General features: G+C 44.3%; 9 protein-coding genes across 11 annotated transcripts; 3 read left to right on the top strand and 6 right to left on the bottom strand.

Annotated features, from left to right (window-relative positions):
* Window positions 1-53: 53 nt before the first annotated feature.
* LOC147644016 (uncharacterized) lies at window positions 54-347 on the top strand. Its single transcript, XM_086831148.1, has one exon. The coding sequence runs from the start codon at window positions 54-56 to the stop codon at window positions 345-347; it is 294 nt and encodes a 97-aa protein (XP_086687274.1).
* Window positions 309-3,301, top strand: LOC110182309 (uncharacterized). The gene is made up of 2 exons (XM_020950325.2): window positions 309-2,373; window positions 2,435-3,301. Exons 1-2 carry the CDS (start codon window positions 1,191-1,193, stop codon window positions 2,788-2,790), a joined length of 1,539 nt encoding a protein of 512 aa, XP_020805984.2. The 5' UTR covers window positions 309-1,190; the 3' UTR covers window positions 2,791-3,301.
* Window positions 2,791-5,044, bottom strand: LOC110182306 (ankyrin repeat and death domain-containing protein 1A). Its single transcript, XM_020950322.2, has 3 exons — window positions 3,997-5,044; window positions 3,658-3,864; window positions 2,791-3,604 (listed from the first exon to the last, which is right to left on the bottom strand). The coding sequence occupies exons 1-3, from the start codon at window positions 4,097-4,099 to the stop codon at window positions 3,369-3,371; spliced, it is 546 nt and encodes a 181-aa protein (XP_020805981.1). The 5' UTR covers window positions 4,100-5,044; the 3' UTR covers window positions 2,791-3,368.
* On the bottom strand, window positions 4,122-4,656 carry LOC110182307 (uncharacterized). The gene has a single exon (XM_086830972.1). It carries the CDS (start codon window positions 4,654-4,656, stop codon window positions 4,219-4,221), a length of 438 nt encoding a protein of 145 aa, XP_086687098.1. The 3' UTR covers window positions 4,122-4,218.
* LOC110182308 (uncharacterized) lies at window positions 4,122-8,957 on the bottom strand. Its single transcript, XM_020950324.2, has 4 exons — window positions 8,775-8,957; window positions 7,053-7,461; window positions 5,479-5,582; window positions 4,122-5,044 (listed from the first exon to the last, which is right to left on the bottom strand). Exons 2-4 carry the CDS (start codon window positions 7,132-7,134, stop codon window positions 4,847-4,849), a joined length of 384 nt encoding a protein of 127 aa, XP_020805983.1. The 5' UTR covers window positions 7,135-7,461; window positions 8,775-8,957; the 3' UTR covers window positions 4,122-4,846.
* LOC110182368 (reticulocalbin-2) lies at window positions 8,913-12,816 on the top strand. The gene is made up of 4 exons (XM_020950409.2): window positions 8,913-9,220; window positions 9,273-9,727; window positions 10,560-10,707; window positions 11,889-12,816. Exons 2-4 carry the CDS (start codon window positions 9,508-9,510, stop codon window positions 12,544-12,546), a joined length of 1,026 nt encoding a protein of 341 aa, XP_020806068.1. The 5' UTR covers window positions 8,913-9,220; window positions 9,273-9,507; the 3' UTR covers window positions 12,547-12,816.
* Window positions 12,612-16,006, bottom strand: SP555 (SPRY domain-containing SOCS box protein SP555). Its single transcript, XM_020950410.2, has 3 exons — window positions 14,309-16,006; window positions 13,534-13,752; window positions 12,612-13,425 (listed from the first exon to the last, which is right to left on the bottom strand). The coding sequence occupies exons 1-3, from the start codon at window positions 14,972-14,974 to the stop codon at window positions 13,384-13,386; spliced, it is 927 nt and encodes a 308-aa protein (XP_020806069.2). The 5' UTR covers window positions 14,975-16,006; the 3' UTR covers window positions 12,612-13,383.
* Window positions 15,290-16,004, bottom strand: LOC110182370 (uncharacterized). Its single transcript, XM_020950411.2, has one exon. It carries the CDS (start codon window positions 16,002-16,004, stop codon window positions 15,360-15,362), a length of 645 nt encoding a protein of 214 aa, XP_020806070.1. The 3' UTR covers window positions 15,290-15,359.
* Window positions 16,007-17,773: 1,767 nt separating the features above from the next.
* Window positions 17,774-25,969, bottom strand: Col4a1 (Collagen type IV alpha 1). 3 transcript variants are annotated; one of them, XM_086830970.1, is made up of 9 exons: window positions 25,683-25,969; window positions 25,008-25,115; window positions 24,035-24,083; window positions 23,013-23,960; window positions 22,450-22,946; window positions 20,926-22,376; window positions 19,887-20,861; window positions 18,676-19,820; window positions 17,774-18,606 (listed from the first exon to the last, which is right to left on the bottom strand). In XM_086830970.1, exons 2-9 carry the CDS (start codon window positions 25,025-25,027, stop codon window positions 18,346-18,348), a joined length of 5,346 nt encoding a protein of 1,781 aa, XP_086687096.1. In that variant the 5' UTR covers window positions 25,028-25,115; window positions 25,683-25,969; the 3' UTR covers window positions 17,774-18,345. The 3 variants fall into 3 exon arrangements, with proteins under 3 accessions (XP_086687096.1, XP_020806044.2, XP_086687097.1); XM_020950385.2 differs by having other exon boundaries at window positions 25,557-25,703; XM_086830971.1 differs by lacking the exon at window positions 25,683-25,969 and adding an exon at window positions 25,364-25,596.
* Window positions 25,970-27,424: the final 1,455 nt, after the last annotated feature.

Below are 27,424 nucleotides of genomic sequence, written 5' to 3'. Positions count from 1 at the left end.
CGCTTCGCGTTTTAAATTAGTTAATAAACAAAGTACAAACTGCAAATGGCAAAATGCTGTCCTACGACCTCAACGAACGCCTGCTGACTGCGGTGCAAGGTGGCGACTTCGAGCAGGCCCTTGGCTGCATCATGCAAGGTGCTCAGGCCTCGTATGTATCGCCCAGTTGCGGGCGGACAGCTGTGGGCACAGCCGCTATACTGGGGGATGCGGAGCTGCTGGAGCTTCTGGTTCAGTCGTGCGAGGAACCAGAACTAGATGTCTTCCATCAATGTGAGTCTTCTCCGCAGACAAACCAATTAACACCATTCCATTTATTCAAGTTAAAAAAATTTCATTTTAGTTAACCATTTCCGATTAAGAATAAAATTCTTGGACACATAGAGACTTATTTGAATCCAATAGTATTTTTTTTTTAATATTTTATTATTTATATTCCAATTTTTTTTTTTAATTTTTAAAAGGTTGTTAAAGTTACCAAAAATGTTCAAATTTGTAAAATTTTTACCATTTTAAATTGAGTATGCAGTTTTATTGCCCTTTTAAAAACTAGCATAGGAAAGGTTTCAAAAAAGGAAAGGAAAATGCATTTTTGCCTTTGTTATGAGTTTTTAAAACTTTGCTTTATTTATAAAATTATCATATAGTCTCGACAAATATTGATTCAAGTTTATTTACGATCGATTTCCGATTTGATCCTATAATTGAATGGCAAACTGCAATGGTATACTTGGGTTTACCAAAGTTAGTTTCCTTTCTTGTTTATGTTGAAATTTCCCTTCCGGAAAGTTCCCTGTTGTTAATATTTTCTCCATGTGTAGCCATTGGCCCACATCTGAGTCCGAACCCGAACACACCCATGAATTTTCGGTTGCCCAACGAAATGCAAGCAAAGCATGCAGAGAGCGAGAGACCAATGGAGAAGAGTGAGTGACCGAGACCTGGAAACCGGTTATGTGGTGCTGGTTCGCCACTGATAACAGTGGGAGAAAGATTGAGTCGGTTTCCCAGAGCAATATCAGTATGTTGTTAGGGCTATGTGTGGCAAGAATGCGGATCTAGTTCTCCTGGTCAAAGTACTTTACTAGAACCAAGACGTCTTTATGACAAATGTCATTTGATTCATTCTATTGATTCCTGTTTCCTCAGCTCACACGGATAGTCTGGATATCGAGCGAACGCCCGAAGGTATGGAGAAACTAGAATGGGTGGATGAGTTCGAGAACTGCTCCGAGAATGTGGGCAGCGGTGGATCAGAGGATAGCCAGCTATATCAGTATTATGCCAAGACCTTTGAGAGCACTGGAGAATTTCTATCTCAATGCTGCCCCTCCTGCCGGGAGCAGGATCCGCACCTCTACGATGCTGACTTGGCTACCCCCTTACACTATGCCGCCTGCTGGGGCCATGAGGAGTGTGTCCGCATCCTCCTGGAACACAATGCCCCCATTAATGTGGTCAACAGCGAGGGCTATACCCCGCTTCACACTGGTGCTGGCTTTGCCGGGGTCACCAAGCTGCTGATCCAACACGGAGCCCTGGTCAATGCCAAAACGTTGAGTGATGGCAAGACCGCTCTCCATTTGGCCATCGAGAACAAGTCCAGGGAATCCGCCCGTTTGCTACTCCAGACTAACATCAATATCAATGAAACGGACGACGAGGGCGAGACCCCCCTGATGACGGCCATTGCCTGCAGTCTGGTGGATCTGGCTGAGGAATTAATGGAGAGGGGAGCCCGCATCAATCTCCAGGATAAGCAGAATCACACCGCTCTGCTGTACGCGGTCAGAGGTCGCCATAGCCAATTGGCCAAGTTGCTGCTCGAGCGTGGAGCCCGTCGGCTGGCATCGCAGCATCTCTTGCATCTCGCTGTCGAGTTCAATAATCGGATGTTGGTGGAGCTCCTCCTGCAATATGGGGAGAGTTTGTCGGTGCGTAACGAAGACAACCACACTCCCATTATGGTGGCAATCCATCTCCAGTGCCCCGATATGTTGGAGTATCTACTAAACGCAGCTGAGGAACATCGTCGATTGGGCCTCTACACAGATGCCCAGGACCAGGGACTGGTTCTGTTCGCTGTGCAGCAAATAGTTATTGTTGAGAAGTTCATTGGCATCTTGCGAGTCTTGCTGGCCAAGCTGCCGAGTGCTCGCGAGGACCTATATGGCACCTGTGCCCCCACCATCGTTTGTGGGCTGATCTACTGCCAAACTCCGTTGTCCAGGGCCATTAACTTGTATCATCTGGAACTGGCCGAGTTTCTCATCCATGAGGGTTGCAATCTAGCGCAGATTTGCCGTGAACATGTCGTCAACGAGCTGCGATCGAACTGTTCGGCCAGGACTTTAGCCTTTGCACGCTTGCTGTGTAAGTTGGTCATAATGGGAAAGGTTAGATCCTCCTGCTAATTATTATTATTATTCCTCAGGTAACGCTGGCTTCCAGTTTCCGCACAAGAAGCGAGATTTGCCCAAGGATTGGCCACCAGCTCGCGTGGAGTTTGAGCGTGAGATGTCACTTTTTGGCACCCAGCCGCGCAGTCTGCAATCTATTACCCGTGTGGTGATTCGAAAGCATCTCCTGAAATCCCTCCGAACACGGCTGGACGTGCAACAGAAGTATCTGGCAACTCAAAAGCGTTCCGCTCTGGGCCGCATTATAGATGAGTTCGACATACCAGCCGCATTGAAGCTCTACCTCAGCGATTTTGCCGACTTGGCAAAGGTGAGGACCATTGAACCGATACCGATACCCGGTTTCAGGACCATTGAATCATGGGATTGATTGCGTTTTTCAGGAATTTATTCAGATTATATAGGTATTATGTATGTAGCATATAGTTTTGTATCTTGGCGATGAGTGTGTTGTGTAGGAATAGGGGGGGAGGCTGCGTTGTGTGAAATATTAATTTTCCTTAATTCTGCAACATTCCAACACGACTCTCTGATGTGATATTAACTTATTTAAATATGTATTACGACTTTAAGATTTCTAAGGGATTTCTGCACAGCTCTCCTTCGAAAGCGTCTTTTTTAACCTTCTTTTTCCTTTAGTCTAAATTACTTGCACATGTTTCATGTTTATTAGGCATGTATATATGGTCTATATAGGTTATATTCATACTAGGTTATTCTTGACTATGCCAATATTAAGATTACTTTCCATATACAATCGATCTCTCATACACACAACTGGGAAAGTATGCAATTTGAAAACTACAATTTTACAACGATATATCGAGTGCAATTTTATAAAAGCAAATAAAAAATATATAGAGAAGGTTTTAAAAAGAAAATGTAACTTTTAGTGCTTAAACTACAGAAAATACATGTACGTTACTGATGCTGCTGCTGCTTCTCCTCCTAGGACTTCAGCAGTAGCTTGAAGTCATCATTGGCGTTCTCCATGATGTATTCAAATGCAATTTTATCCTTCTTGTCCTTGACCAGCTTCAGGGATGGCTCCTTCTGCAGCAAGTATCGGCACACCTCCAGCTGGCCACGTGACGCAGCCCGATGCAGGGCCGTCTGTCCGCACTCATCCTGAAGCAAAAGATTTGCCTTGTGTTCCGCCAGTAGCTTGACGATCTCCAAGTGGCCTGCAACAGGTGAATTAGTATTTACTAACATTTACGTAAATTCATGAACCTACCCATCATGGCTGCTCTATGCAGAGAGGTGGCTCCTGCCTTGGTCACTGCATTAACGTCCACCTTGCCCTCGTCGAGCAAGAGTTTGCAGATTTGCTCATTGCCGTTGCGGGAGGCATAATGCAATGCCGTATAGTCGCACTCATCGCGGGCCATGGACTGGCCTTTCTTGATGAAATCCTTAACACGATCCACTTCGTTATAGATGGCTAAAATGGTAGTAAGATAGTTTAAGTATTATTTATTAAATTAATTACAGTGCTCTATTTGTAATTAACAAATCGTGAAGGGGCTCGCTCAATTATAATGCCAGATTACTAGTTAAAAATAGTCTTGCTCACCCGCATTCCAGATGCCGCGATCAAAGTCCATATCGCTGAGCGTCTGCTGTGCCGGCTGCGTCTGCTTGTGACACTTGCAGTTGTCCGCGCTGTGCTGGTCCATTTTGACTGCTGATAATTTCTAGTTTTTGTTTGGTATTGCCGAATTCCTAGCCTTGCCTTGCCTTATTGTTCGTTCGTTTTTCAGATATCAAATGACAGTGTGATCGCAGCAAACACGATTTACACCTCACGTTGCATAGTCCAACAGATCTCGGCCTCGCCACAACTGCAGACGACCTTATAGCTCAACTGTGCCAAAGTGTTTAGCATAACCATCGGCGACACTGCCACCATAATACCATTCACGCAAGCCTTGACGCCGCTCTCGAAGCGCTTGGACAGAGCCTGAACTTCGGCCTGGTTGAGTCCAAAAACGGTGCAGGTGTAATCGTGCAGGGATCCCTTGACGGTGATGTAGGCAAAGTTACCCTCCGACTGCAGTATGGGCACTGGTATGGTCACCACATTGGCCTGACAAGTGGCAGCGGCGGCAGAGGCAGCAGCAGCAGCAGCAGCGGTGGCAGCGTTCAGGGAACTTGTCGATGACGCGGACACGGCCGGTTGTAGATCGCTGTTGAGATTCAGAGACTCCTTCAGCCCGGTCACGCCCTCACTCATAGTTTGTTTGTCTTCTGGGACTCACTTGGTCGCCCCTCCTACGTTTAGAGTATGTATGTTTTGGAACAGTATTCCCTAGGTTGCTATAGTTTTTCATACACGCACACACAATCACTAACACACAAAATTATACAATTAGAGTTCGTTGGTTTTTTTTGTTGCTTGTTTTTCTGGCTTTTGGCGTTGGCTCTTATTCCGGCAAATCCACCTTGTGATAGTTGCCTAAACTGGCTGCCTCGCGGCCAATATTGGACAGATTCTCGCGTACCACGGACTCGGTCTCCAAGGGTTCTGGCTCATCGAACTCCTTGCGCATCGTCCACATATACTCGTTGTAGTCCTGCTTTACGGCCGTCGATGAGCTGGCCACCACGCGAAAACCCAAAATCTGCAAAGAGAAAGAAAAGGGAGAAATTCATGAGTCATTTTCAGGGTAAATGCCAGCAATTGTTGGTAAAGTTAGGTCATTAGTTGATTATCTTTGGGCGGGGTTTTAAATAAAGAACAAGGACCTTTAATCGTAATATATGGGCATTTAGCTCATTTTCTTGGTATCCTAATTTAGAGACAAGTACAAATTGTAACTATCTAATTTCTCAAAGATAAGGCTTACCAATCTAAAAGTGTCATTACCGGAGTATTTGAACAGTCTAACAAAAGATTAAATGTCCCAAAAAAAAAAATACCCAATCGATCATAAATAAAGATTTTCTATCCAACAAAAGATAAGACAAAGTAAAAGCTACTGAATATACCTCCCCAGGAATGTGAAGCCTGATAAGATAACATATAATTCTTTCTTATAACATAAAAGTTACTCACTTCCAGCGCCGATAGAATGCGACAGGGATGCACTAGGTAGACGATGGTGGACTCGTCACTGTATCCGCCGCAAGAGAACTTGTTCAACTGCTCGATGTCGTCAGCTGAAAGTACATTTACGGGGTGGAGACAGGCATTGGTTATCACGGTTGTGTATTTCTTTTCTTTCTGGGAAATTGCTTTCCTTTTCGTTTATGGTGTTGGTCAATAAATGTTTAAACTGAGCGAAAACAAAAGATAACATGGCTTGGATGACGTCAGTGCAGTCAGCCCGATTGCCATTGTCTTGTCGATGTCACTGTGCTAATTAAGCAAAAAGCAAAAAGCCAAAAAAACATATTGACTGCTTGCTGTGGGTTTATAATAAAAACCAAACAAAATAATGGGAGTTTCTCCCTCTGTGGCAAAGCGCAATGACTTCTCTGTGCCCAGAACATGTTTAAAATGTACCATAAATAGTATATGCAGCCGAATCGAGTAAAGATATATAGTATAGTAAGAGTATGTGCGGTGTACGTACTTCAGACCCGGTCTGTGCTGTGAACTGAACTGCACGCAGCGAAAAGCAAAACGAAACTGACGACGAAGGCCTGGTCTGTGGGAGTAGAGCTTCGCCACAGTGGCGGTCGGAAAAAGTGAGGGGCTAATGGCATGCAATTAAGGTGCAGTTGTTGATTTGATGGAGAAAATAAACTCGAATAAAGTGCTAAAAATATTGAGAGGTGGAAGCATTTAATGTGAAATTAAGCCACTGCTCTAAGGGTTATTATTAGGTAAGCTATTGATGTATGTAACTATTTCTAGAGAATCAGGAAAAGGCATATTTATACATTTATTTTTTTAGGGTTTTAAGAGTTAATAATTAATTGAGTTTATTAAGGATACATTTATTGATTATTAACAATTAAATAAAAACACAATTTTTCGAATTACTTGTATAATTATATAATATTTTTGAGGTCTTATTATTTGCAATTTACAAGGGATTTTATGTTCATTTCTTTTCATCAAATCGGGTTTAAATTCTATAAATTAAAACATGCAAGCTATGCTCATTGTGCTTCACCTCTACTGTTTTGTCATTCAAAAAATGTTTTACAGTGTTAAATTGATGAGTAGAAGAAGCTTAAGCTTCGTACAGTGGCCCTTAAAAGTTAGAGTACACCCAAGTTTCAGTAAAAAACAACATGCAATGAAAACTGAGCTCAAATAAATAGTAAATAAAGACTTCTCCCATATCTTAAAATCCCAGAAAATGTTAAGAAAACTTAAAAGAAAAGTCTCCTCGCAAGTGTGTTCCTCTTCGCCACTGTCTAACCCATTCCGCAAGTGTTTATTTGTAGTGCAAAGTGGAAACGACCGAAAACTAACGCTTGAAAAAAAAGCTAGCGTGCTGTGGATATGTATCTGTGTGTGTGCTTTGTATCTGAGCGCTCTCCAAATTAATTGTGTCGCAATAGTAAAGATACGACAAAACAAAAAAAAATAAATAAAGGCGGAACGAAAACAAAACGGCAAATCTACGAGGGCCAAGATAACCCTGGGACAGATGGATGGTTGTGGTTGGCATTTACCTTTCAATCCCGAGACGAGCACTCGCCATGGATACTTGTGGCTGTAGGAGGCTAAGTTCCCCCGTATGATAATGTACGGCATTTGGCCTGATTTCTGCTGCTGATCTGACGATTAATTAGCGCGGGCGTGCCAACGAAAACCGTAAGTAATAGATAAGTAAGTGAAAAACAAAAGATATATACGCGCAAAACGAAACTGGAAAAAGCCCGCTCTCGAGCTGGCTGAGCTGCTGGTTGGCAGGTTGGCTCACGACTGAAAACGAAACCGAAACCGAATTTGGTTTCGAGGTTTTCCCAGCTGGCGATGGCTTTTGGCTTTGGCTTTCACTGTAGCTCTTGCTCTTGCTGTTGCTTTGGGTTTTGCTGTTGTGCTTATTATTTATAGGCGTCGCGCAGCGTAGTTAGCTCTCTGAAATGGTTAGCAGCTTTTTATTGGATTAGCCTACTACAGTATAAGGTGGCAGATACCCAAATGACAAAGTGACGCATTCGGTCAGGATAATCATCAATGCGATATATGAAAAACAGGGACGTGGGCAAGAAGATACTTTGAAAGGGGAGCTATGATGGTGACATTTGTAGGATCAGGTGTAATTGTTAATTTAAAACAATTAATTTTTAAACTGAGTTTCTTTGACGGTGAAGTTCGCTTGAGAAAATAAAACAAAGAAGGCTAGTAAAATGCCCCGACCATAGAAATATTGGTTCTAAAGTCGCCGACTGTTTTTAAAATAAAATATAGAAAATTAATAAGAAACAAGAAAGAAATCTAACTGATATTTCTATACCTTTACAGTATACAATTGGAACAGGGGACCCAATTTAAGACAAAAATTAACTCATTTCAATTCGGAAAGCTTTCTTATATTAGTTTTTATCAGGTTAATAAACCTGCTTACTAAATTTAAAATTAAAAATAAGTAAAATTTGTATAGATTTTTGCAAATTTTAACGATGTAACCCCTTAAAAAATGTTCTAAATTTTGAAAAAAATTAAATTTTAACCGGACATAGCTAAATCGACTCGGCTTTTAGTGCTGATTAAGAATATATATGAATAATAGGGTCGGAAATTACTCCTTTAGTGCCTAGCAAGCTGTTCACTGGATATATTCATATATTTATATATAAATTTATATATAGGAAAGAGTCTGCTGTGTTAATTTCGAAAATATTAACCCCCCAGAATTCCCTGAGCTTCCATTGATGACACCCAGAGCCCCCAGCGCCTCTACAGTGCTCTTTCTCGCTCTCCCTTACGGCTGGTCGCAACCCCCGCGACCAGTTGCATGCCAAGCTTTAGTCAGGGGCTATAATTACTGGCCGGTCGACTAATGAGCAAGTATTTTTGTGGCTCGGCGCCCAGCGAAATCATAATAAAACCCTACCGAGCCGGTCAACAACTCCTACACACACATACACGCGCGAAATGAGGGAAACCTGGAAACACACACACTGGCGCACATCGCACACCCAAAATACACACAGAGCCATTTGAAGTGTCCTTTGCGTGTTTGGGGCACACAAAATGAACGCTGAATTATGATCAAATTTCTAAATAAATAAACGCGCGGGCTCAAACGAGGTTTATGCCACACAGCTGTCGCAAAATGATGTCATTTGAATTTAATCATCTTTTTCTGTTTTTTTTTTCTAGATGTTTTCGTTGTTCCGTTCCCACTACTTTTCGGTGCACCTGCCAGGTTGGCAGTGATAACTCACCTGAACGGCTGGTTATGATATATCCTTTTGCTGCCGATAGATCTTAGTATGCCTGGAGCGATTTTACCAGTAATAGGTTTATTTATTGTTAATTTTCATTTGTTAAAACCAATTCTGCAAGCTGTGCGCGACCGTGTTGGTAAATTATACAATACCCGTTTTCAGTGTTGGTAATGCTCGATTGTGGTATATCTTTGTAGTATAATTTCAGTATATTTCTAAGGGCAAATATGGCATTTTTTAGAGACTGGCCGGGCGGTCATACAGAACGCGTAAATAAAATTAAACATAGTGTAAAATTAAATAATATTGAAGAGTCTTCTGAATTAAATCAACTAAATACAAAACAAACCTAACACTCAGAGAAAGCTCAATTGGAATAATTGGTGAAGTGATAGAATCAAAGGAGTAGTCAGCGGAGCCAACAGCTGTCGGAGTCTGCTGCGGTGAGTATTCAAATTTCGAAAGAGTCTTTCGAATGACATTTGCATATTTCAGCCGCCGCCTGGCTAAAGGTGAACCGAGTTCATTGGGTTTTTCGGCTATTACGTGTGCGACCCCACAGCCCGCTCCCTGCCAGCGTTTCCTTCGCCACTCGAGAGTGCTTGTGTGTGTGTATGTGAGATCTTGAGAAGAGGCTGCGCCTCTGCCAACAAAATAAAAACGAGAAAACAGAAAGAAACCGGAGGGAACGGAACACGCACGCCGCTCGGCATAATTAATAAAAAAAAGAATGACCAGAAATCTGCCGCTCATCCCACTGGCGCTGTGCGCCATCGCCTTCCTGGCCGCCGTGGGACCCATGCCCGCCTTCGGAGCAGTAGCCACGCACAAGCACGAGAAGCATCTGAGCAAGGAGCGGGTAAAGGACGGCATCTATGCCCCCCGGGATGCTCATCATCACGGCGAGGATGGCGAGCACAACGTAGAGTTTGACCACGAGGCCATTATTGGTGAGTCAGAGAGCAACAAGAAAAACAAAGCAAGATAAAATTGAAGATAGATAAAAATTCTACATAAAATATTAATTTAATATATGTACATACACTGAAAGGAAATCTTTATATCGCTGGTTGATTTTGTTTTTATAATTTTTTATATCTAGGAATACTGAGTAAATTGATACTTATAAAAACATTTTTGTAATATTGACAAATTGATTCAAATTCTATATTAATACTTAAACTTGACCTTCTAAAAATAATAACAAAGATAAAACGGAACTCTAGCATAAATAATATATTATTTTTATCGATTTTTGTCAGTGTATGCTTAGGCGATCTATTTGTTTACCTTTCTGCGGTTTATTTTTTGTAGGTCTGCACACGGAAAAAGCATTAAAACATTGCAAATAAACATTAAAGAATTCAAAATATTCCAAGAAAATGTGTGCTAGGTTTTCAAAAATTCCTATGTATTTATGATGATTAATAATTTAGTTTTATGTTTCATCAAAAATAAAATCAATATCAGATCTAAATTCAAGTGATTTTAAACTTCTTGTTTCTATTAAAAAATATATAAAAGTGTTAGGGAACCAGCAAAAGTTATTTCCAGAAAATTATTTATGAAAAGATATATTTTTCAAAAATATTTAGTCCAAATTTCTTTATTTTGTTCTCTATAATATATCGTATACCAATTATTCGTTCAGTGATCCCAGCAAAAACCATAAAATTCGCATTTTGAAAGAAACACGTCAGTGTGTGGCTTTGCTTCTGCTTTGTGTTCCATATTCATCTTCACGCTTATGTTCAAGTATTTCTATATATCTATGACCACCAGGCAATACCAAGGAGGCCCAGGAATTCGACACACTTTCACCCGAGGAATCGAAGAGGCGTCTGCTGATATTGGTCAAGATGATGGATCTGAATAAGGACGAATTTATTGACCGGCACGAGCTGAAAGCCTGGATATTAAGGTCTTTTAAGTGAGTGTTGTCTGTTGATTAATATCGATGTTGGCCGAGCTATATAACCCAAGCTATTTGGCAAGTTAATGCTTTTGCTGCCTAACCTTACAAAAAACAAGAAAGTATCCAAACTTTGGCACGCCGAAGGTTGCATACCCTTGCACATTGAAATTTGATCACTAGGAATTACAATATAAATTATTTATTATTTTATTTCATTCACCTATACATTTTTTATTTATAGTTCACCGTTTTGCATTTTCCTCTTTTGTTAAAGATCGTTTGTATGGCAACTATATGATATAGTACTCCGATTTTCAAAAAAGTTTTACACAAAATTTTAGATTAACATGTTATGGCTATATTTCAAATTTGATGAAAATAAGTTGAAAACTGGAAAAGTTATAATATATTTTTTTCTTAAAATTTCCCGATCGTTCCAATGGCAGATATATATTTTTATATATAGACCACTGATTCGCCATGCACCGACTTATATACTAGTAAAATTATATAGAATAATAACTCCATATATTCATTGAAATAGATTAAATTTGTTCCAAAACAAATCTCGCACGTCTGTGCATATGATTCCCAACTAGTTCTAACATCCCCGGAACGAAGTGCCTTCTGCCGGCCGTGTCTCAGATATGTGTTGTTTTACAAAAGTTGCAAGTCATTGTTTATTAGTGTTCAAAGTTAGTATCTGATCATACATGCTTACTGGTCATAGATTCTTAGATTCTTACTGATCATAGTTACTTATTACTAATAGCTACTTAATGATTTACTACTGGTCATAGATATTTCCTGATTATAGTTACTTACTGCTCATATATACTTACTGTTCAGAGATAATTACTGATCATAGACACTTAGTGTTCAGAGTTACTTACTGGTGATAGATACTTAGTGTTTAAGGTATCATATTATCATAGTTACTTATTGCTCAAAGATACTTAGTGTTCAGATTTACTTACTGCTTATTGTTACTTACTTCTCATTGATACATACTGTTCAGAGTTACTTACTGTTGAAATATACTTACTGATGCTCTACATTTAACAACCGTTTCTCTGGCAGTTATATTATATAGTATTCCGAATCCGATTCGCTCCCATGGCAGCTATATGTTATAGTGCAAGGGTATAAAAAGGAACCCTCATGAAACCTATTAAACTTATCCATTACGTTTACAGAAAACTTTCCGAAGAGGAAGCTGCTGATAGGTTTGAGGAGATAGATCAGGACCAAGATGAGAAGATAACGTGGAAGGAGTACCTGCAGGATACCTATGCCATGGAGGATGAAGACTTTAAGAAAGAGACCATTGACTTTGACTCCTACGAGGATGAGCAGAAGATGATCCAGCAGGACAAGGAGATGTTCAATGCTGCCGATGCGAATAAGGATGGCAGTTTGTCGCTCGATGAATATGTTTTCTTTCAAAATCCCGAAGAGCATCCAGTGATGCTGCCCATTCTGCTGGAGCACACAATGCAGGACAAGGATTTGGATCACGATGGCAAGATAAGCTTCCAGGAGTTTGCCGGCGAATCTGCTTCGCAGCACGACAAGGAGTGGCTTATCACGGAGAAAGAGCGATTCGATAAGGACCACGATACCAACGGTGATGGCGTCCTCACTGGCGACGAGGTCCTATCATGGATTGTGCCCAGCAATACGGCTATTGCCACTGATGAGGTAGACCATCTGTTTATCTCCACCGACGAGGATCACGACGATCGGCTATCCTACCTCGAAATACTCAACAACTATGATACCTTTGTGGGCAGTGAGGCCACCGACTATGGGGACCACTTGCAAAACATTAACCATCTGTCCGATGAGCTGTAAAGCGATTGCCATCCTACTGCTATAGTGAACCTGTGCTTAGTATTTCATTTACAATATTTTACGAATGTAGTTAGTAAATTTATGTTTTATTTATGTTTCATTTAAGTGACAAGTTTGCAAAAATCCATATCGCTATATTGTTTTGAGCGTTACTTGCGCTTTCATCTTCAATTTTGTCATATACCAATTACATTATGTGTAGTAATTTATATATAGACACCAAAAATAATCTACAAAATTATAATAATGTAATAAATCATTTTCACTAAAGTGTTTCTTGGATTTAATTATATCATTGCAACATTGTACATGTACATATATGCATTGTGTTTATACAATTTATGACTAGAAACGTTGACGTGTCTTATTAAAATAGATTTAAGCTTAGATTGCCGACTGCTGGGATTATACAAAAAATTAGTTTAGCAGCGCGAGTTACCTCTTTGACTAGATTTCACACTCGTCTATATGGAAAAAATACATTTGCTTAGGCTCTAGACTTATTTGGAGACTATATGCCCCAAGATACGAACTCCCCTGCACATCCCACTTATATCACAAATATTGCACCGAATTGGCCTATTTTTCCCCACATTTTCGCTAGAACTTTTTTAACAAATAAAAAGAAAAAGGCTAGAAACAAAACTGAAAGTTGGATTATAATCGTCTCCTGCTTAACAATATTACCATCTGTATATATATATATTTATATATATATCTTTACAAAGCACATTTTACAATTACTACGAAAAATTTACACTTCCCAGAGGCATTGCATCATCGTCTTTTTGATGGCAGCTCTCCGTTCGATGGCACAAAAACAGATTCACGGGCTGCTTACAAATCATAATTTAGTATGCACATCTCCAGTGGATTTACCTGTTGGAGAGGACACACACTCGTATAGACTAAAGATTTTAACTACGACGAGAGGCGGATGCGCCGCGCGAACTTTTACAAATCACACAAAATATCGTAGTTGTCTACCTGGCGCAGCGGCTCCATCTCATCGATCACCTCGCCAAGATAATCGCTGATGGGCGTCGGAAGCTTCAGCTTCTCCAGCTGAGCCGCGTTGCGCACGCGCTTCATGATCACCGCCCGACAGCGATCCTGAAGGTTAACAAACTCCCGCATCGTACACTTTAGGGTCATTTCTGTCTTAGCAGCCGTGGAGCACACAATGGGATACAGGGGTTCGTCAATCTGAAAAAGGGTTACAATTATGAGTAATGTAAGTAATTAAATTTTTAAAATAACTACCAAGATAACCTAAAACATGTGTGTTCTAGGTATAATAAATTGATCCTTTTAATATACAACTTTTTTGGGTAAATCGTAGTTTTTAAAATTTCATAACTTAGCCAAAAATTAATCAATTTCAATTCGGAAAGGTTTTCTGAGTTAGTTTTTATTATAAATAAATCTGTATACTCCATTTTACCTTTTGACTAAAATAATATGTTAATACCTTGCAAGGGTATTAAATTAGGTACGTTTTAAGGCTACCCATTAAAAAATGTTGCTTTCAGGTGCCAATCGATTTTAATCAAAAATATAGAAAACTTGTATAGTTTTTCAGCTCTATTTCTAAATAATTTAATATCAAGTCAAGTTAAAGATCTAGGATATATAGATTAATTAAATTAATGTTCTTGGATGGTACCCAATCTTCTATGACCTGTTCTAACCACTTGGTTTTTAGGAAATAGCTATCTTAAATTAATTTCAATATCTTCCAGGGTCTCCTGTGCCAACTCACCTGGTCCAATCCCCTGAATGCCACTCCCAGGCACTTGCCATCCTTGTAGTAAGTCAGTGTGCCCTCAATGCCATCGAAGAGTATGCCAATCTGGGTGGGATGGTTCTCGCGGAAGCGCTTCGTGTACAGCAGTGCGACGCCCTTGTGCCAGAGCACTCCCTTGTGGGACAAGCCCCAGCCATGCTCGTTCTCGCCCAGCAGATTCCGGAAGGCATTGGCATGGAGTCGGGCGGACTTGGTTCCGATTCCAAACATGATCGACGTTCCAAAGACACGCTGCGAGACATGCAGCTCCCAGTAGTAGCGACCGTTGTTCAGCGATCTCTTACCCTGGACGCCAGCGGTGCCCTTGCTCCAGTTGGGATGAAAGTGCACGGTACGGGCATTGGGTCCACTGAGCACCACCTCCTTGGATCGATGACGCTTGCTCCATGTCCAGTTGTCCTCCACGCCCTCGGAGAGCGGACAGAAACGAGGCGGCGGAGTGGCAGCCGAAGGTGCTGATGTGTTTCCTTGCGTAGAGGATTGCTGTGTCTGCAATCCTCCAGCTGCACCTCCTCGTCTCAAGCTGTGGCGCCGTCGCCTCTGACTGAGAGTCACCATCTGATGGACCGCCTGCACCTGCACCTGCGGCTGCTGTTGTGAATCCACTTCCACATCTGACATACTGAGTGTATGAGTTTTGTTGTGTAACTGAGAAATTTTTGCTACTCGAGCCCAAAGAACTTGGAAAAATGAAAAGTGAGCCCTTTAAAATGTTGATAACAAAAGGTCCCCGGCCTACTAGCAAAGGGGGTGGTTGTCCTTCTCTGCAGGAAGCTTCTGCTCGGAGGGCTCTCCAGTTGCTTGAAGAGCGAACAGGCAAGGTCCTCCAATATCTAGTGGTGGTTACTTTTTAACGTGCTGCTCCTTTGGCTGCTCTAGTGGTTAAGTTAGCCAGAGAAAACCATGGAAATGAGGTTATCTTTTAACAGCTGAAGGTTTTCCTATGATAGTTCCTTTTCTGAAGATCCTAATTGGTTTTACTTCTCGTTGTAGTGCCTGTGCTGGACTACATGTCAGTGTTTAGAAGCAGTGAATCATTAGATCCTGCTTCCTGTGGCAGCTCCAGCAGCTCTTCGTCAAGTGGTGCCTCTTCTAAAACCTGCTCCTCCTGGTATTCTGGCAGTTCCTCTTGTTCCTGAGTGCCACAACTGCTTAGCGATGCATAGCCACTGCTCAGGGAACTGCTGCTCCAGCTAGGATCCAATCTCACTGGGCGATAGCACCTCACTGGCTGATGATACTGCTGCTGCTGCCCGATACTCCTCTTTAGCTCTCGCTTAATCCGTCGCAATTGCCGGAAATCCTGCTCTCCGCTGGAGGAGAAGCGCTGCTTGTGCAACTGCAACTCCTGGAGATGAAAGTGATGGCGACAATAGCCCTGCGGGCTGTGGGCACAGAAGCGACAGGCCTCCGAGTTGAGGCCCCCCACGAGTGGCAGGATGGGTTCAAGGATGCGGCGCTTCTGGCTCCGTTTCTGTTGCTCCAATTGCTGCTCGGCCAGGCGCTGGACGGCCTTACGATCGCCCACCGTTTCGGCCACCTCTTGGAGCAGGCGCACGTTCTTTGGGAAGCATCGGTCGTGGACGTAGAGGACCAGGCGTTGGCAGTAGAGGCACAGCGATTGGAACAGCAGTAGCAGCACGATAATCATGAAATAGGGGTTGTCTTTGGTTATGTGGGGCGGGGAACGGATGGGTAGGTTGTGTTTTTGGGGGTTGACTGCTGCTCCAGCTGCTGCAAGTGGATCGTCACTTCCGGCCTAGAAGTCTCTCAGGTCTGCGGTTTCCAGATTTTCGTGTGACCTCTGCAAATCCTCCTGCTCGCTCGCTTACATTCTCCACCTTTTCCTCCTTGATGATACTTCTTTGACTTCTTCGGTAAGCAAACACACACAATTTTCACAGTTTCTTTTGGGGTACACACATTTTTTTGTCTTGCTTTTTGCAGCTCCTCCACCTCCTAGTGAGCTCCCAAAAGCTGCTCCGCTCGCTGCTTATGTGCCTGAAGGTACAACTCCCACGACGACTCCGCTTCCGTCCAAGGCTCGCTGGCTTCTGGCTCTTCCAACTCGAAGCCACAAAAGCCTACCCTTATTTTTCTTTTCCCTCTGCGAGCTGCTTCCAACAACCACCAATTGGACTATATGTATGTCCATGTGTGCGTGTGTCTCTGCATATCATTATCATATGGTCGTCGCCTCGCCTGCCAACCCCCTTTCACTGTCCACGACCCCAATCGCTATCGCACCACCCTCTCACAACCCAACCCCATTTAGGTTTTCGGAGAGAGGAAACAACAGGCATGCGCACAAGTGCAAGTCGCGTGGTGAATTGGTTTAGCATTAAGGGCTCTCCATCGGATGATTTCCACCACAATAGACCGGGATTTACTCGGTTTTTTTGAACCCTTGTTTTGTATTATTTGTTTAAAGATGATCTTTGTGCTTTATGCGGGGGGTTTTATTGTGTCTATGCTTTTTTGCAGCTAATGCAAATTTCATGTATTGAAAACATAAAAATTCTGTTTAAAATGAAAAAATATATATATATTTAAAATATATTTCTATATGAAATTTTTTTTTTTTAATTAAAACTTAAATGACTCATAACTAAGCCAAAAAAGCATTAATTTGAACTTGGAAAGCTGTCCTATGTTATTTTTTATTAGATTAATAAATCTGCGTACTCAATTTAAAATTTTAGGAAATTCAATTTTTTGTCAATTTTTGAAAATTTTAATGATGTAAAATTGAAAAAATGTTTAAAAATTTTATTTTAACCGGTCATAGATAGATCGATTCAGCTGTAGATGCTGATCAAGAATACATATGTACATATATTTGGGGTCGGCAATGACTCCTTCACAGTTTTACAAGCTTCTGATTAGACTTAGAATACCATTTTTGGGTCGATATTTATCTATACTTTATGTGACAATTTTGCCTATAAATCAAATTTTAAAAATCTCATAACTAAGCCAAAAATGAATTAATTTCAATTCGGAAACATCAATAAAACTGCATATTCAATTTAAAATGTTAAAAAATGCAATTTTTTTTGTCGATTTTTGAAAATTTTAACGATGTAGCCCTTTTAAAATTTGGAAAAAATTAAAAAAAAAAATTTTCAACCGAACATGGCCAGATCGATTCAGCTGTTGATGCTTATCAAGTCGGAAATGAATCCTTCACTGCGTTATAAGCATCTAAGTGAAATTATAATACACCGAAAGGGTATAAAAAAATTATTTAATTTCTTTGTCTCTTTTTTTTCGATTAAATAGGTAGAATTTATTTAGAAGAATATAGGTATCTCGATTAAATATTTCGAATGATGTGAGCAAGTATTTAAATACTCCTAAAAAGAAAATATAAAATCAAATCCCATTTTTATTTCCCCCATATTTTAGGTATTACCTGCCTTTTGTTTATAAATTTTTCTTTATTTTACCATTTTTTGTTTTTGTTTCATAAACGTTAACAAATAAGCGAAAAAGTTGTTGTTTTTTGATTGATGGTGTTGGTGTATAGAATCTCAATGCAGGGTCCTCTCTGGGTTTCGATATTATTAATTATCATAATTCGCATTTAATCGTTTTGATATAAAAATGGAACATGCTGTGGATTTGTATTATTTGTGGACATACGACCGTGGCTAGTTTATTTATTTTTTGTTTGATTTACTTAACTTACGTAACGTAACTTAGAAGCAGTTTACATTGTTTAGAACATTAATTGGCAGATACAAAAATGGCATTGTGGCGCGGCAGCATCCAGGTTCGATTTTTGGTTCTTATTTTGTTAGCACTTTGACCTTGGCGCCCTGTGTTTTCTTTCTTTCTTTCTTAATTTTTGGTTAGTTTAAGGAATTTGTAGCAGTGTTGGTTCGTCTGTGTGTGTGTGTTGTTTGTTGTGTTCGTTGGTAAATTTAAGGCATTACATTTAGATATTAAACTTATGCTGGGCGTCTCAGTGGTGTGTCATCCAGGTGGTCCTACGAGGAGTTCTTCATGCACACCTGGCACCTGGAGACGCGGGACAGCAGGTTGCCGGCCTTGATCGTCTGCTGCTCGGGCTTCTGGAAGCTATCGCCGGACTCCAATGTGACCATCCAGAAGCTGGTCATTGTCTCATAGAAGTGGCATGTGCCCTTGGCGCCATTGCACTCGATGAAGGGCGTGGCACGGAAGTCCTCCAGGCAGGAGCCAGGTGATTGCAGCGCCTGTCCACCGCCTCCATTGGCCACAGCCGTGTGCTAAAAGGTAATAAATGAATCACAAATTAATTATAAATTCATTGATTAAAGGGCATCAAAAGCACATACCATGAGGAAACTGTAGCCGATCCAGAGACCCTCCCATCCATTGGGACAGTTGGGAATTTCCAGCGACTGACTGTGCATGGCAATCACATTGGCTGGCGCCTCGCAAACCACGCACCGTGAGATGTACTTGCTGATCTCGTAGTTCTCCACGGGCATCATCGGAATGGGCGCGGAGGTGGACAGCCAGAAGGTCCTGTCGTTGCGCGACGCATAGTTGCAGATGTTATTCTGGCCGCACGAGAGCACGGGCAGGGTGGAGAAGCGCGGCACACAGGAGCCGGGCGAGCCCAGGTCCTGGTTGTGGGCATAGTCATTGCCATCCACATACAGCAGGGAGTAGCCCGTCCACAGTTGCGTCTGTCCGGGGAAGCATGTGGGCACCACGTCGTTTTGACTGTGACGCGTCACCAGGATGCCGGTGAGGTAGTCAAGGGCCGCGGAGCATGGTGCTCCGGGCTCACCCTTGGCGCCGATGGCACCAACGGCACCCTCGAGACCAATCAGACCCTGCTCTCCGCGATCACCCTTGGGTCCGACACGTCCAACCAGACCGCTCTCGCCAATCAGACCGCGCTCGCCCTTCTCACCTCGATCACCCTGAATGCCGGTCAAACCCCGGGCACCCGGGGGTCCAATTTCGCCCTTCTGTCCATCGCGTCCGGGCTGGCCAGGCTCACCCTTCGGGCCTGGTGGTGGTCGGACTCCTGGCTCACCCTTTTGTCCTGGCAGACCCGGGGTACCATCGCGTCCGTCGCGTCCCTTTGGTCCGGTGAAGCCACGATCACCAGGCGCACCAGCTGGTCCTTCGGTTCCATCCAATCCGGGGTAGCCAGTATCACCCTTGGCTCCTGGCAAACCGGGCACTCCAGCCGGTCCCGGCGCTCCCTGTGCGCCCTTGTCTCCCTTATTGCCTTCAAAGCCGGGCAGACCACGCTCACCCTTGATGCCTTGCAAACCGATGTCTCCCTTTTGTCCTTGGGCGCCGGGGAATCCATCCGCACCCGGTTGTCCGGGGCTGCCGCTCAGACCGCGCTCACCCTTGGCTCCGGCGGGGCCAATAGCTCCAGGCAGACCAACCAGACCAGGTTCTCCGGGCAGGCCGGGCAGACCGCGCTCACCCTTGATGCCAGGAGGTCCAGTAAGACCTGAATCACAACGTTAAGAGTGTTTTTTTGGAGGATGAAAGGATAAGAAGTCTATTTGAAGCTTACCTTCACGTCCGTGCTTGCCATAGCGACCAGGCAGACCCTTCTCGCCCTTAACTGTGAGTCCCGGGAAGCCGGGCTCGCCCTGTAGTCCGATGTCGCCCTTCTGGCCAGGTGATCCGTTCAAGCCGTCCAGACCGCGAGGTCCCTCCAAACCACGGTCACCCTTGGCACCGACGTAGCCGACCAGACCTTGTTCGCCTCGCTCACCCTGTTCTCCCTTCTCACCGGTGAAGCCGCGCTCTCCCTGGGATCCCTTGTCACCGCGGAGGAGTCCAACATCGATGACGGCCGGTAGACCGGGCTGGCCACGTGGTCCGCGGTCACCCTTGATGCCCTGAGCACCGATATAGCCCTGAGGTCCTACGGGTCCAACCTCGCCTTTAAGTCCATTCAGACCCGGAAGTCCAGCGTTGCCCTTGAGTCCTTGAGCGCCGGGGTAGCCAACGGGACCGGGTGCACCTTGAGCGCCGGGCTGACCATCAATGCCGGGAGCACCGGGAATGCCGGGGGGACCCACAGATCCCTTCTCACCGGGCTTGCCCCACATGCCCACAGCACCTTGGTCACCCTTCTCGCCATTGAGTCCGTCACGTCCATCGAGGCCACTGCGTCCGGTGTCGCCCTTCTCGCCCTGCGGTCCAGGACGTCCATGGACAGCCAGACCAGGCAGACCCTTTTCGCCAGGCAATCCAGGTTCGCCTGTCATGCCCTGGTCTCCACGAAGTCCCGAGATACCCGGCTCACCCTTTTGTCCCTTCTCAGAGGCATCACCAGGCAGACCCGGGGCACCGTCCAAGCCAGGCAAACCCTGATTACCCTTCTCGCCGTTCAAACCGTCCAAGCCAGGCTCTCCGGGGGCACCAGTCAAACCTTGGTCTCCCTTCACGCCCATCAATCCCGGTGGACCGGGAGCGCCGCGGCCACCAACGGGTCCATCGTTGCCAGTCAAGCCACGAGCTCCCTTGTCGCCCTTGGCACCTATAAAGGGGTAAGAGGATCTATTAAGATCGAAACAAAATTAATGATAGTCCTAAACACTTACCAGAGATTCCATGAACTCCGGCAGGACCACGCTTGCCAGGAGCACCAGCAATGCCGTTGAAGCCCTTGGGTCCATCATTACCGGGAGCACCGCGGTCACCCTTGTTGCCGGGCATACCGACCAGGCCGGGATTGCCGGGCTCACCCTTGGCGCCGTCACGTCCACGCACTCCATCGATACCGGGAATACCAGGGGGTCCGGGAACACCAGCCGGTCCGACCGGGCCCAAGTCTCCCTTCTCACCAACAGCTCCGGGACGTCCGGCCACACCAGGTAAGCCGGCGTCACCCTTGTCTCCGGGATATCCAACGCTGCCATCAACACCGGGCAGACCCTGGGATCCGGGTGGGCCACGGACGCCCTTCTCGCCCTGCAGACCATCGAGACCCTGGGGACCAGGTGGACCAGCCACCGAAATGCCCTGCTCTCCCTTCAGGCCGCGGTCACCATTGCGTCCGGGAACGCCGCGAAGACCATCCCGACCGGGATTGCCGGCGGCGCCAATAGGTCCCTGGTTGCCCTTCTCGCCTCGAATTCCAGTCAGGCCGCGTGGTCCGACGGGACCCACTGGACCACGGGGACCGGGGTTACCCTTTTCACCTGGATATCCTTGGGCTCCCGTCGGGCCCATCTCTCCGTTTTGTCCTTTCATTCCAGTCTCGCCGCGGTCACCTTTGTCGCCCTTGAAGGGTACAGTCAGATTGGATGCGTCGCAGGTTCCGGGCTCTCCCTTGGTGCCTCTTATGCCAAAAGTACCCTTGTCGCCCTTCATTCCGTGCAATCCAGGAATACCGGGCTCACCCTTGATGCTCAGGCCGGGGGCTCCGTTGTAGCCATCACGTCCAGGAGTTCCGGGATTTCCATCAGTGCCAGGGAAACCGGGCAGACCCTTGTCGCCCTTGAAACCGATCTCGCCCTTGATGCCAGGGAAACCGCCCAAACCGGGCGCTCCGGGGAATCCTTGCACTCCAGGTGCTCCGTTCAGGCCGGGATTACCCTTCTCACCCTTAATGCCCTCCACCTTTGACATATCCGCAATGGCATCTTTACCGGGGGCACCGTCAGCTCCGGGAGCTCCGGGCAGACCGTCAGTGCCTCGATCACCGGGTAGACCAGTTTTGCCGTTGATACCGTCGTGTCCTCGATCACCGGGATAGCCGCGCTCTCCGGGCGGACCGCGGGCACCGGGGTTTCCGGGAATGCCATCCAAGCCGCGGGTACCCTTGTCGCCCTTCTGACCGGACGGGCAGGATGAGCACTTGCCGCCGACGTCACCCTTGATACCCATGTCTCCCTTCTGGCCGGGAGTGCCGGGACGTCCAGCATCACCCTTCTGTCCAGGCGCTCCAGATACACCGGGAGCTCCGGGGCGACCTAATTTCGAGTCACCGGGAACACCGGCATTGCCCTTAAATCCGCGCTCTCCCTTGCCACCCTTCTGTCCAGGGAATCTAAGGGATTACAAAAGCAGAAGGAGGCGTCTTAGGAATATTCGTTGTCAGACTAGGATCGTTGGACACTTACCCAGGTTGGCCGTCATCTCCCTTGGAGCCCTGAGTGCCATAGCCGGGCAGACCGGAGTCACCCTTCTGTCCCTCGGGTCCTGGGGGTCCTTGGTGTCCAATGGGTCCGACTGGTCCCGGAGAGCCATCGCGTCCTGCGATACCCTTGTCACCCTTCTGTCCCGGTGGTCCTTCGCCGCCAGGGCGACCAGGCATTCCAGTGCCGCCCTTTTGTCCAGGATAGCCTTGCAGACCCGGCTGTCCATCAGATCCGCTCAATCCCTGGGGTCCCGGGGGTCCGGTGTAGCCGCGAGGTCCAACTGGTCCAGGAGAGCCGGGAATTCCGCTTCCGCCGCCGGGTGGTCCTTGGGTACCGGTCAAGCCAGGTTGACCCTTGGCTCCAGGACGTCCAGCCTCTCCCTTTTGACCGGGAACGCCGGGCAGACCGTTCAGACCTGTCTCACCGCGATCTCCCTTTTGTCCTGAAGGTCCTGGGGGTCCGAAGTTTCCTTGGCGACCCTGAAAGCAAGAAGGACTCATTATAAATATAGATTCAGGTATAGATTCCCGATTCTCTTCACTTACACGATCACCGGGGCCGCCGGGCAGACCCTTCTCGCCCTTTTGTCCATCGAGTCCCATGTCGCCAGCCAGTCCGGGTTCACCTTTGCGTCCAAATGGACCAACTTCACCCTTCTGTCCTGGTTCACCCTTCGCTCCAATGATGGTTTCGGATCCGGTACCCTGCTTTCCAGGCGCCGGGTCACCCTTCTCACCCTTGTCTCCCTTGGCGCCGGGCATCATGGTGCCAACACAGGAGGCACCCTTCTCACCCTTGGAGCCATGGTCACCGCGGGGTCCCTTCGCACCATACGGTCCAGTGTCGCCGCGCTCACCCTTCTCACCGGGTCCGCCCTGGGGTCCAGGGAAGCCCGATTGTCCTGTGAAACCGGGCTCACCCTTCTCGCCCTTGGCATAGTCACCATTCTCCTTGGCCGGCTCACCCTTCTCACCCTTGGCGCCACCGACGCCGATGTAACCGCGCGGTCCAGCCATTCCAGAGAGACCCATCACGCCGGGCAGACCGTCTTCGCCGTTGCAGCCATCCTTGCCGGGTGTACCGGGCGAACCAGGATTGCCAGCAGAACCCTGTACGCCGGCAACACCGGGCTGGCCGGGAATACCACGAGATCCGCGCTCGCCCTTGTCGCCACGCAGTCCATATGGGCCGGGATCACCCTTCTGGCCCTTGTCGCCGGGCGGTCCGTCGAGGCCAGTGTATCCGGTCACGCCCTTGGGTCCCGTGGGTCCCAGCGGACCCGGCAGGCCACGATTGCCCTTCTCCGCAATGCACTTGGGCACACAGCCCGCATAGCCGGCCGTGCAGTTCTGAGGCAGCTTTCCGCCGCGCTGAATGGTGGCCGAGTCCACGATGTCATAGCTGTCGTCAATGGGGAATGGGGGATCGTTTCGATTGTGATGCCTGACCGAGTCCTGAATCGATCCGGCCGTGCCAGCGGTCTTCCAGAATTGCTGCAAAAAGGGAATCGGAGAAGTCGATTAGCAGCGGATCATGCCATTTCCATGGGTTTCCCCTAATCTCTTACAGCGTTGGCACCAACTAACGCTCCAGCGATGACAGCGGCGTACAGCAGCCTGCGAATAAATGAAAGCAGAGGAGTTCGTCAAGAGATCAGGAGATCATGAAATATAGAAGCATATAGAAGAATATAGTCTTATCAGTGTTCCTCTTGGGTTCACCTCACCACTCTCTTAGACTTTGTTCTCTTAAACAAGCAGTTCTCTGAGTACGTATGTGTGTGTTTGTGTGTGTGTGTGTGAAAGAGAGAAATGCTGCATTGACAATTAAGAGAGCAAAGTCTTTAAAAAAAGAGTGAGAATGAGAAGTGCAACTTTGCCAAGATAATTTAAATTTAAGAAATAGAAATAGAATTTTTATATATTTGTGATTTTTTCTAAGCTTGATTTTAAACAAGATTTCAAGTTTCGTTTAAATTTTTTGTTATTTATTTGCTCTTTAATTGACATTTTTAAAGCTTTTTATAACTTTTGGAAATACCATTATTACAAATAGAGTAGAATATGTTATATATTTAAATATTTTTATTAGAATTTAACAAAAAATACGTCATGCAATTTTATTAATTTGGACCACTTATTTTTATTTTTTAAAGTTTCTTTTATCTTAACTAAATTTATTAATGTTTCCAACTCCAAATATTCTTGAATAACATAAAGCTATATTTATTTACTCATTCTGTTATATGTCAGGTAAAACATTTTTTAAATATATTTAAATTCAAACTGCAGAAACGAGAAAAATTTTTAAGTAAAAATGCATAACTTAACCATGTTTTAAATTTTAAATAAAATTTAAAAAATGTGAGGCTAATTAACATTTCAATTATGAACATTATATTTAATATTCTTTGATTAATTTCAAGACTTTCTTTCGATATTATTTGGACTCTGTAATCTTTAAAAATCAACACATTTTCATGTCTATTTTTTCAATCACCTAATTAAATTTATAAATTATAAATAAAGTTATATATTTACCGCTTCCAAAAGGGCAACATGATGCCCCTGATGCACTTAAGCCTGCACAATTATTAGCTCTGTCGTCGTCGAGTTTTATATTTTTTTATTATGTTGCCGTCGTTGGGCCTGGAAAGATGAGCCAGAAAATTTTCGGCACTTTAATTTCGCAGCAATTGCAGAAAAATATAATGACAAAGTAACAATAATTCGTTTAATATATATTCGTGTTCGTATGGGAAAATTACGGATGGTGGGAAAAACTGTAATTGAGTATTTTTTTTTAAATATTCAAATTGATTTATTATTTATTTAATTTTTTTTTATATCTGGTTTCCAATTTAAACTTTTCTTGTTTTTCAATTTTCACACGTTACAGTTTGAGAGTCACTGGAGCTCACACCACGATTTCAAGCAACATTTCGGTGCAGAACAACTGTCTCTAGCCTTTAGTGCTATATAGTTTTGGGTTCCGTTTCTCCTGATGGCTTTTTTAGGCTTTTTCTCAGATTTAATTTTATTTTTTTGCCCCTTTTTATTATTAGTTTTCATTAGAGGTGAGTTCCTTACAGGAAACCGATCTATCTAAGCGGATCGACGGGAGCGCACTGAACACACGAGCACTCCGCACAGCACAACACACAACACTAAGGAGACCAGATCAGCAGCGATCCCCAGGCCCAGTCTACTACTTACTCGGGGAGACGGAACACGACTAATTATAGTATAAGTTTAAGCGATCCAAAAGCCAAATGCCGAGACCCGAATGGCAGTCGTCGTGCCAGCCGAAGGTAGCCGAGTGCAACCGAACGATCATTCCGACTTCGGCTCACGTACGCTATCCGTGTCGACTGTGTGCCCATCGCTGTGTGTGTGTGTGTGTGTGTGGGGAGATGGGAGGCATGTGGAACGGATGGAGATTTGAGCTGGAGCGAGTATGAAGCAACAACACTAATCCAAGCAGCTAACATAGTCGCTGGCGGAATGAATGAAACTTGGCGATAAGTATTCGAACTAAGTAAGTCGCTGTTGAGTTGATATGCCGCATTCCTCCCTCACTCCCTGGGCGCACCTTCCAGCTTCCAACTAAGTTTCAGCTTCCAGCTCCATTAGCTGATAGCCCCCGCCCCGAGATCGGGCACATGGTTTCCGTTTTTCGACCGCCCGCCCTGCGCAACCAGACTCTTTCGACTTTTTAGGGGTTCTCAGTCTGGGAAATTCCAAGGCTTCGGTTATCAGGCTGCGTTTTAATGTTACTTGTTCTAATTATAAGCGCACCAAATTTGTGTTCTTAAACAAAAATGATTTTAATTTAGGTATTTAAAACACAAAATTTCGAATTTCTTAGCTTTTTTATATCAAAATTTGGTCGTAAATAATTAAAGATTTATTTTAAAATGCTATTCGTATATGAAAATTTTATCGACAATTTAAAGACTAAAAAACTCATAACTAAGCCAAAATAGCATTGATTTCGATTTGGTAAACTTTCCTATGCTAGTTTTTATTACCTAAATAAATCTGCATACTAAATTTAAAATTTTAGGAAAATCAATTTTTTTGTCAATTTTTGAACATTTTAATGATGTAACCCCTTATCTTTTTTTTGCGAAAATCGAAAAAATTTTCAACCATTTTTTTTCAACCGGGGATAGATAGATCGATTCAGCTGCTGATGCTGATCAAGAATATATATGATTTATGGGGTCGGAAATGACTCCTTCACAGTTTTTAAAGCTTCTGATTAAATCGTAATACCCTTTATCCTTTATCCTTCCCTGATCTTAAACTGTAACCTGCCTTGTAAAGTATGCAACGATTTTATGGGCTAAAATTGAAATACTGTTGTTGTATGTACAAATTTGTTTAAGAGAAGTATTTTATGTGTAGGATTCAAAATATTTTAAAACAATAAACTAAGCTACACTTTACACAAAACTGAAAGAAATAAATAAAGGCATTTAAAGTCGAAAATTGAACTTATATAATTACATTACATTACTTATTTAAGGAATAGTTTCTTTAATCAGAAAATCAAATGATAAAATATATTATTTATTTTAAAAAAGCATACCTGCTAACGGTTAACACTTTCAAATCCCATCCAAAAGCAATTAAAAACTCCTATAAACTCATCTAAAAACTTCTTTGCTTCCGCCTGGGAAATAGCTAAGACTAAGAAGAGTTATGAAAATATAGGAACTTCCTATGATTACCCCCCAGCCTGACCAAGGCTGAACCATTTTCCTTTCCCTAATCTTTGCTGCTTCCTAGACAGCTATTGGGGCCATTGGGCCATATCCGACTTCCCCATACCCTCGGACCAAAAACGAACACTTACCCAAGTAGGCCAAGCAACCAAAATATAAAGGCCTTGATTACTGAACTTAGTATCAACGAGGAATTTCAAAACGATCTGTGACCCCAAAACCTAAAAC

The sequence above is a fragment of the Drosophila serrata genome, unplaced genomic scaffold (assembly GCF_035046125.1).
Source record: "Drosophila serrata isolate PLE 108 unplaced genomic scaffold, ASM3504612v1 contig_240, whole genome shotgun sequence".
In the NCBI taxonomy this organism is placed as follows: Eukaryota; Metazoa; Arthropoda; class Insecta; order Diptera; family Drosophilidae; genus Drosophila; species Drosophila serrata.
Note: the sequence above shows the minus strand (reverse complement) of the source record. Positions and strands in the feature narration are given on the sequence as shown.